The 9890-nt window shown below is 44.9% G+C and overlaps 1 protein-coding gene across 1 annotated transcript; it reads left to right on the plus strand.

Annotated features, from left to right (window-relative positions):
* Positions 1-469: 469 nt before the first annotated feature.
* On the plus strand, positions 470-5655 carry npas4a (neuronal PAS domain protein 4a). The gene is made up of 8 exons (XM_014968357.2): positions 470-644; positions 957-1120; positions 1215-1317; positions 2327-2636; positions 2733-2842; positions 2967-3102; positions 3301-4982; positions 5083-5655. The coding sequence occupies exons 1-8, from the start codon at positions 470-472 to the stop codon at positions 5109-5111; spliced, it is 2709 nt and encodes a 902-aa protein (XP_014823843.2). The 3' UTR covers positions 5112-5655.
* The last annotated feature ends 4235 nt before the right edge of the window (positions 5656-9890 follow it).

Here is a 9890-nt window from a genome sequence, read left to right on the forward strand (position 1 = left end):
GCAGGAGGGAGGGAGGGGGAGACTCTCAGCGCGGCTCGCATTCATATCAGGCATATCTATCCCCCCTTTCTCCCTCCTCCTCCCTCCGTTTTACGTCGGTGTTGGCGCGTCGGGAGCCCCCCTGCTCCGGTGGAGTCCCAGGCTATATAAGAGACCGGCGAGCAGAGTCCCTCAACCAGATTTACGGGTTCCGGACATCTGAGCCAGAAGAGACGGCGACCTGCAGCCGCCGATTCACCTGCACTCCGAAAGGAGGGACGAAGGGAGAAGGTTTTTACCAAAAAACCTTGCTCTGGAGAAAAAGAAACAGCTGAGATGAAAGTCCAATAGCACATCTTCTTTTTCTTCCCCTCACTTCTACAAACCTGTCTCCGACGGGAAACTTCAGCAGATCTTCTAACAGCGCTCCGCTTTACAACTTTTCACCCGGAGGGACGCTGACGGCTCGCCGCAGCAGCAACAGACCACGATGTACCGCTCAACCAAAGGGGCGTCCAAGGCGCGACGGGACCAGATCAACGCGGAGATCCGAAATCTGAAGGACCTGTTGCCCATCTCTGATGCAGATAAAGCGCGGCTCTCGTATCTGCACATCATGTCCCTGGCCTGCATGTACACCAGGAAGTCCGTCTTCTTCACCCAAGGTAGGAACTGAGACGGCAACCTGTTGATCAATCTCCCGCAGAGTGCGGAGATCAACAAGTGTTTGAGCTAAAGTGTGATGAAAATCTTATTTTAGGGTAAAATGTGCAGCTATAGCCCATCTCGATGTTACTAGAGACAGTTTATGTCGCTGATAAAAGTGTGAAACTGAGGCTGTCGCTGTCCGCGGTGCTGAAATGTTCGCGTTTCCTCGCTGTCGGCGCTGTCCGCGGTGCTGAACTACATGCTTCTACTGCGGCATACGTCCAAGCCTCGCTTCTCCGTTAACAGCTGTTTGGTTCCTTTCTTCCCAGAAGCGGGATCTGCTGGTAGTGACGAGGAGAGAGCTGCGTTTCTGTCTTTTCACGAGCTTTCGGAGCTGATGCAGGCGATGCCGGGCTTCCTGATGCTGCTTACCGGAGAAGGGAAGCTGCTCTACCTGTCTGACAGCGTCTCCGAGCACCTCGGACACTCCATGGTGAGACACACGCCGCTGCTGCATTCCCCAACACAGGGAGGTTGTTTCAGGTGGGTTTATTAACACCAGGTGTCTGTTTTTGTTGTTGTTTCAGGTGGATCTTGTGGCACAAGGTGACAGCGTTTATGATATAATCGACACTGCAGATCACTTCATCATGAGGACCAACCTGTCTGCTTCTTCATCACTTGAGATGGGTAAGACACAGTGTTCTTTCCCTAGATTTAACAGCTACTATTCATTTATTACACAATGAAAACTGAAAATCACCTACTAAAACCCCAAAAAGTGTCATTGTCATCTTCCTAAAAGTATTTTTTTTTATTTTTATTTTTTGCTTCAAACATCTTTTGGAAACAAAGAGGCGGTGATTGATTTATACAAAAGGTTCACTTTAGATCATATCAAACATATTCAATCACATTTAAAAACCAGCTTCTTTATGTAAAAACTGTCTCTCATTTTAAAGCTGGACAGATATGGCAACCAGCTGTTGGCATGGCAACCAGAGGTGCACTCCTCACAATAAAACAATTGTAAACTTTTTACTTTATATTCGGTAACTTTTTAAGCTTAACTAACTTATTTTGTGCCTGATGTCAGCCAGGAGCTTAAAATTAGATTCAAGACCAGCAGATTTAACATTAGGCATTTCCTTATTTTACCGTTTTTACTTCCTCTAAAGGTAGGACTACCAAAGTAAGAGTTCAGATTTCAAAGAAAAGTACAAGGTACTTAAAATTTTACAGCTGAATTAGCAAGCAAGCATGAAAAATCATTGAAATGCATTTGGCCACATAATCGGTTCTTCATAGATGATATTTATTTTATATTTTTTCCAAAATCACTTTTTAATTTTAAGAAATGGTAAATGGACTGGAGTTACAAAGTTCTTTTCCAGCCATTTTGACCACTTAAAGCACTTTACATTAGAGCCACACTCACAAACGTTTCTACAGCAGTGAACAGGTTGTTAGTCGACTTGGCTAAAAGTCCCTTGCTGGAATTGAACTTACAACCTTCCGATTACAATTTGACATTTCCACCCGCTGAGTCGCTCAGGAAGGTGGTTGAATTAAGATGCTACTTCCTGTATAACTTATAAAAAGCAGTGATCCGAGTGCACACCCCTGTGGTACTCCATAATTAACTGCTACATTTAAAATGTTTATTTCTAATGACTCTCCTCCCCTCTCGTCCCCGCAGACCGTCTCTTTCGCTGCCGTTTCAACACCTCCAAGTCGGTGCGGAGGCAGAGTGCCGGAAATAAGCTGGTTCTGATCCGCGCTCGCTGCCTCGCTCCACCCTCCACCGCCCCCGCCGCCAGCTCCTACTGGACCTCCAACCCGGTGTGGGTGTGTTTCTGCACCCCGCTGGAGCCCCAGCCCACTCGCTCTGGGTCAGGGCCAGACAGGGACGTGACCTCTGCCCCCCCGCTGGCCGACACCAACCTGTTTCTGGCATGTTTCAACTCCCAGCACAGCCGAGACATGAGGCTCCAGGCGGCACAGGACAGGTGAGTTTGCCCTTTGTACCTCTAAAAATCATGAGTTTATTCTGCTTATTGGATAAAGACGTGAAAAATCCCATCTCCTCCCACTCTGCCCTGCAGCATGACTGTGTATCTGGGCTACGATGTGACAGCTTTACGCTCCCGCTCCTGGTACGGCCTCCTCCACCCACAGGATCTGTCACACGCCTCTGCTCAGCACCGCAGCCTGTGTAAGCACTCCGTTTGCTCAAATTAAGCCGTCCATGCCCACACTGTGCCCACTGGCACATTCACACAACGATGATTAATGTGATTACACACCGACCATAACGTGTTCTCAACTGTTGTTGACAGTGAGGGAAGGTGGAGAGGGCAGATCTGAGATGGTGGTTCGTGTTCAGGCTCACGATCTTTCCTGGGTTTGGCTCTACATGGTGCTTCAGCTGCAGCACGGAGACATTCCCATCAGCAGCAACAACTACATCATCAGGTGAGAACGCTTTAAATACTCAGGTTGATTTCTTATTATCCCAATGTAGCAAAAATAATAAGAAATTAATATATTTGAATCCAATTTTTTTGGGAATCCAGTTGGAAAAAAAGAAAAAAAGGAAAACAGTAAATCTAAAGGAAACATGAATGAACTCTGAAACTGACTCTGGGTTTCTGTTTCCTCTCTGTTTTTCAGTGACTCTGAAGCCTGGTTGGTGCGCCAGCAGCTCAGCTCCGAGCAGACCCAGCTGACCCTGGTTCTGAGCGCTGGCCCGTCTCAGCCAGAGGGCCTGAGCCTGCAGTCTCCAGAGACCCTGTCCAGCCCAGACCAGGTGTTCACGCCCGGTAGCAGCGGCCTGTCTGCCCAGTCCTTCGACTTCAGCACGGCCGGCTGCAGCGTCGGCTCCTCGGACGAGCCGGGCAGCTCTATCGCCGAGCCCATGCAGCTGGAGGGAGACCCTCGCTCCAGCATCTCCTCTCTGGAGGAGGAGAGCTTCTTCCAGCCGCCGCCGACAGAAACCCTCTCCGCCGCGTCTTCGCCGACTCCCGTCACGGTGGAGACAGTAGCAGATTTGGACTTTTTAACCCAGAACATTCTCCTGCCTCCGTCCTTCCAGCTCGACCCGCCGCTGCCACTGCCCACCTCTCAGGCGCAGCAGACCAAAGAGTTTGTGTGCACCCCGCCATACACGCCGCAGGTCGGAGGAACCAGCTTCCAATTCAATGAGCCGCTCTTCAGCTTCGACCCCACTGGCACCACCACTCCTCCTCCCTCTGCTACGACCGCCACCTCCTCCACCTCGCTGGCGCCCTCTGCCTCCTCCACAGCCCCACCCACTACGACCCCCAGCCCTGCTCCGCCCACCACCCTCTCCACCAAGCTGCCCCTGTCTTTGCCCGCCCTCTCCACCGACCTGCTGTTCCCCGTTGAGACGTGCAGCGGCGCCCTGTACGAGAAGCTGCCCCCCACGCCTGACAGTCCAGGAGATGGAGATTGCACAGTGATGACTCTGCCGGAGGTCCGAGGGCCGCTGTACGTCGACGTGCCGCTCGGGCCTCTCCAGTGCCCCCCCGAAGGCCTGCTGACCCCTGAGGCATCACCTGGCAAACAGCCCTGCCTCACCTTCTTCTCCTTGGAGCGGGAGAAGGAACGGGCGGAGATTTCCCTCCTGGCTCAACACATCAGCTCCCTGGCTGAGGGTTTCTACCTGGATCCTCTTTTGTCCAAACTGTCCCCCTCCTCCTCGCCTCCGTCGCCCTTCCTGTCCCCGGCTATCGAAGCGGCGGATCCAGTCCACATGCTAAGGGAGTTTTATCCCGTAAAAACGTGGAGAGGTCTGGACATCCCCATCTTCCTCGACGACGATGACTCTCTGTTTGAAGAGAACATCCTAGAAACCCTCCTGCAAGACGACTTCGCTCCCAACCTCTCCGACCCCTCCAGCCCCACCTCCCCGCACACACCAGTGTGTTGGCACCAACCCTCCCAGTTTGAGGGAGCGGGCCACATCTGTAGCGTCCAATCGGCGCAATGTAACTCCATGGCCGGATGCGGGGCGAGCGTGGCGACGACGGACGGGGAGGGGCTGGAGGAGGAAGCGATGGAGATGGAGGTGGAGGTGGCGTCGTCTCCCGTGTCGTCTTGCTCCTCCATCCCGGCTTCCCCTCCCCTCATCCTCACCGCCTCCCCGAGCCCCGCCGCCGCCATGCCCGTCGCCTCGCCCACGCCCGCCGTGTCTTGCACTCAGTCCCTCCTGGAGGAACTGGCCGTCCTGGAACCCATGTTTGGGGCAGGTGCCTCGATCGCCCCTGGCTTAGGGCAACAACCTGAGTTGTATCAACTCCAATGTCATCCATCGCCACAGTGCTTCCACAAAGGTGAGCATTTTCTGCGGTTTATCTCACCTTTCTTTTTTTTAATATGTGAAAAACTCCGGTCACTAATTTTCTTGTTCTACTGTCTATTTTTGTCTTTCAGATGGGAGTGGAAGTGTTCCTCCGTTCTAAAATAAGTCTGTGACTTACTTCATTAAGTATGGCATATTGTCATATTTTGTGGAGACCCTTTTACTGAAAAGTAAAAAACAATTAAGTGTATAAATATACATAATGTATATACAACTTAAGGACTTCATCTCCTACATGTCTGCTAAGAACAAAGATTGGCTACATATTTTTGTTCAGTCATTTCTTCTGTGTAATACTGCAAAAAAGAAAAGAAAAAAAAGAAAAAAAAACTGGTGCCAGATTCACATGACGACCGAATGGACCCAGAACTGCCTGGGTTCTGGCTCCATTTGGTGACCTCTCAGTTAGAGGTGCACCGATTGCAGTTTTCAGTTACCGATCTTTAAAAAAACCTGACCTGCCGATCCCGATTTTGGCCGATAACGATTTTTACTGCCTGAAATGTTGGTACATAAAGTCTGTAGACATGTCCTGCTGGGTGGACAATGGCTGATTTTTAGTTGATCAGATTCCAAATTTAAGAAAATCGGGTCGGACTTATCGGCAGATCAATTTATCGGTGCACCTCTATTCTCCAGAGCTTCAGAGATGATCAAACTCCAGATACGTATGTGTATTCACTCGTAGTGAAATATCTGTTGTGAACAAAAACAAATGATGCATTTCTTGCTATTTCAGTAGTGGGATGAATCATAGCACTTTTTTGCCTGACATGCAGCAACGCAAACCCAAACCTCAAACGTTACAGGAAGTCAAATGTTTACAATCGTTTACAACCTAAGTGCGAAAACAATCAGTAGAGGGAGAGAGAGAGGAAAAAAAAAGAAGATTTCTTGTCTTAAATCTTCTGATTTAGTTCCCAGAACCAGACGAGTTCTGGTTTAAAAGCCTTCCAAAAACGTAGAAATGGAACTGAAACTGAGATACTTTGAGCTTTGAGTTTGCGACTTTTAAACCTTTAACATCTCATGGTTATTGCTCCATCTGAAATCTTGTGTATCGATGTGATTTGCAAACAAAATGAAAACATGAAGAACTGGACTCTGATCATGCCACAAACCCTCTGCTACTCTGTACTGTACATTAAGACTCTGAATGTGGACTCATCGGGTCCTCCTCCTCCTCCTCCTCCTCTTCTTCTTCTTCCCTGCTTTTGGCCGTGGGGCAGTTGGCTGGATATTCTTGCAGCATCAATATTTGCAATGCTGGCAGCTTATAGCGGCTCCTGTGTGCCTGAAACGGCCCCTGAACTCTGAACTCTGAACTCTTTGTCCACTCCGAACGAGTGGACAGTCGGCATCGTGGCTCCACTGGAGCGCGGTGCAGCGAGGCACAAATTTATGGGATACCGTCAGTAACGCTACGCAGTGAAAAACTAACAGAGATCATTTGGTTTGTTTAGCCGGACGCAGAGAAAAAAACATGTGGATGTCCATTTTCAAAGTTATTTTTTCAAAATATTATTCCATATATTTAAAAATGTCAGTTAAAAACTAAAAAGTAAATATTTAGTTTACAGAACTAACGTTACAGGAAGTCAAATTTTGAGCTTAAGTGTTTAGCTCAAAATTAAATATTATTTTTGAACAAAATATTTACTTTTTAAACTAAATATTTAGCTTGCGAGTTTAATATTTACCTCGTAGCTAACTTTGGAGTTAAATATTTCATTTTGAAAACTAAACATCTAGCTCAAACTAAATAACTTAGTTGGAAACTAAATGTTCAGCTTCCTAACTAAATATTTAGTTTTTAGACTTGTGAATTAAATATTTAGTTTGAAACTCTGAGATTTATAAATTTAGGAATAATATGTTCAAAATACGACTTTGAAAATTGAACATTCTCATTTTTTTCTTTGTTACCGGGTAAATAAACGAAATCATCGCTGTTAAATGTTTCACAATGTGGCTTAACAAACGGCACTCCATACGAATTGACTATGTTGAACGAGCGATTCTTCTTTTTTGAGAGGGGTTTAGAATACAAAAAGGTTTTGTTTTAAAAAAATGAAAACTGGGGGGGACGGGTGCTATTTCTATTCAGTTACCAAACGACACGGGTTGAGAATGGTACAATTCCCATGGTGTCGACATGCTCACGTAGAGTTGTCTACGGTCAAGTAAAGGATTGATTCCTACGTTCTAGCTATTCAAGGCTAAGTTAATATACATGTGTAAAAATTATACTTCTGTATGTGTGATATTTGAAGAAAAAAAAAGCTATTTCATATGCGTTACGTCTCAGGATGTAGGCATATGTTCTTTTCTGAAAGGTTGTACACATTTGTACATTTGTATGAAACAGCTACTGGTCTGTACATACAGAAGAGAGAGATTTTTATCACATAAGATGGAATATATTCTGAACATCTTATTATTATTATTCCTATTATTTACTGCAGAATGGACATTGTGAACCAGTGTTCTATTGTGATGCTTATAAGTGTATTTGGTTGTCATACAAATGCATTTATATTAAAGTGCACTTAATGCTGCTGATGCATTTGTGTCGTCAGAGTCGAGCTCTCTGTTCCTCCCTCATCACCATCATCACCATCATCATCACCATCATCTTTTCCTCCCTCCCCTTCACTCTCCTGCGTTTCTTCCCCCGGAGCGAGTTTCGCTCAGCAACAGCTCTGACGCACACGTATGACGAGACAGAATGAGACACTATCTGACTCAGACTGACGCACACGCTTGGCATTGAGGCTTCTTTTCAGGGGGGCCACACACACACACACACACACGTAATAGTAGGAAGACGATTTCCCCCCTCCTTCCTCCTACCAACACCCCTCTTTACAAATCAGAGTCGCCCATATTTGCTGATGTACCTGCGGCTCGCTCAGCGTGGCGTGGACCTCCATATATAGGCATTCCTGCTCTGACTGGAAACAGCCTTGCGTCTATTCTCAGCCTCTATTCAGAAGCATCAGAGAGGGGAGGGCTGACAAAGAAAGAGGCTAAAATTAGAGGTACAGTAAGAAAAAAAAAGGAGTAAAAATGGAAACGGAACAACCTGATCCCCCAATGCCACAAAAGATGAAGAGACATAACATAAAATAAACCAAATATGCATTTTTCCCCCTCCTAAGATTTGCTCCACAAATTGAATTTGAGGTAAATATTAACCCAAAACTCAAGATATCTAATGAAGCAAAGTGGTAGGCGTTGCATTTTTTTCTGCGAGTGAACATTTTGTTCCAGCGCTACCTGCCGCAGTGGCTCTTGATGGAGGTGAGATCACTGCACACAGCTGACTGCTGCTATCTTCTGGAAAACTCATGCACTGCACCTTCAAGGAGTCCATTGAATCACTGTGTTGTATAAGAATATGAAAAAAGGTTAGGAGGAGGCCAAAGGGAAAGGAAGAGTTCAAACCTCACTGTAGCTTCAGCAAATACAATCCTACCCCGACTAGGAAGCAACGAGGAAGGTTAAATAATTAAAACAGACATGAAGGTTTAGAGTTCCAACCAGTTGATTTTATTATGATGTGTCTCTACTCTTATTTGAATAAAATTTCTGGATTCTCTACCCACTCAATGAAAAACAATTATTTTTTTAACCAATAATTCACCAGACACACACCTGCAGTTTTTGTTAAAGTTTAGTAAGTTTCTTTTATTGAAACTGATTCTATTTTCTGTTACTTATGTGAATTATTGTAATTTTTGTCCTTAAAATACCAAAATTTCCACTTAACTTTATAATTTGGTCCGTCTTATTGTGTAGTGTTTAAATATTAAATGTTTGATAATTTTGATCACTAGACTCAGTAGACTTTTTACGAAATACTTTTTTACTTATACTTATACTTTTTATTTATACTCATTTTACTTGAGTATAAATATGTTGAAGTAGTGCCCAGTTTCTGTGTACTCTACCCATCTCTGCTTTTAGACAAGAATAAAGCAACTGAATTACTTAAAGTGTCACTGAAACAATAAAAACACTTACATGATTTAAAAAGGCGAACCGCTCTCCTTACATTTTGTGAACACAAAAGCTTTTAATGATATATATTTCTCTTGCTATAGATGCAGATTGTGGCTGTTTCGGTAATTGGGTGAAATGCCGGCGCCATCTTGTGACGTAATCAGGGTAAATCAAACTATAAACGACAAAAGCTGAGTACACAGAAGTGGAGGGAGTTGTGAGCAATTTCTCTGCAGTTTTAGAGGAAGAAGCCAGATGGAGTGATGAAGAAGAGGAAGAGGAATCTGATGAAGGACTGCAGCCATGTTTATTGAGCCACATTGTTCAGGAAACAACGACGACTCCAACATTTCCAAGGGTGAAGATCTTGACAACTGTCACCTCCAAATCACTAAACGATAATAACCACATGTATTTATATAATAATTATTAATCTTTAAATCTGGTTTAATTCAAATAATCCAGTTACTTTAAAGAAAATGGCTCAACTTCTGCGAATCATGGCTCTTATTTCCACATCTTGAGTTTAATGTTTCTACTTCTGATAACTGTACAATGTTTCTATGTTATATTAAACAAAAACAGCAACACTCTGCATTTATAGTATTCTGAGAGAAATATTTACAATTAAAAACTTTTGTAAGGCACAGTAGTTCATCTTTTTAAATGCCGCAAGTGTTTTTTTGTGTGTAATTGACACTTTAAATACAAACATAGATCAGCTCTTTACTAAGTCTTAATATATAAATTTGACCAGGGATGAACTGCAGCTACAAAATCAGTACAAAGTTATCAAGACTTGGCTCATGGTTAGTAATCCTTTAATCAAATTACAAAAATAGTACTGATGTTGATGAATGTGTAAGATTCATTT

The sequence above is a fragment of the Poecilia mexicana genome, unplaced genomic scaffold (assembly GCF_051168715.1).
Source record: "Poecilia mexicana isolate PSO_F unplaced genomic scaffold, ASM5116871v1 scaffold_10, whole genome shotgun sequence".
NCBI lineage: Eukaryota > Metazoa > Chordata > Actinopteri > Cyprinodontiformes > Poeciliidae > Poecilia > Poecilia mexicana.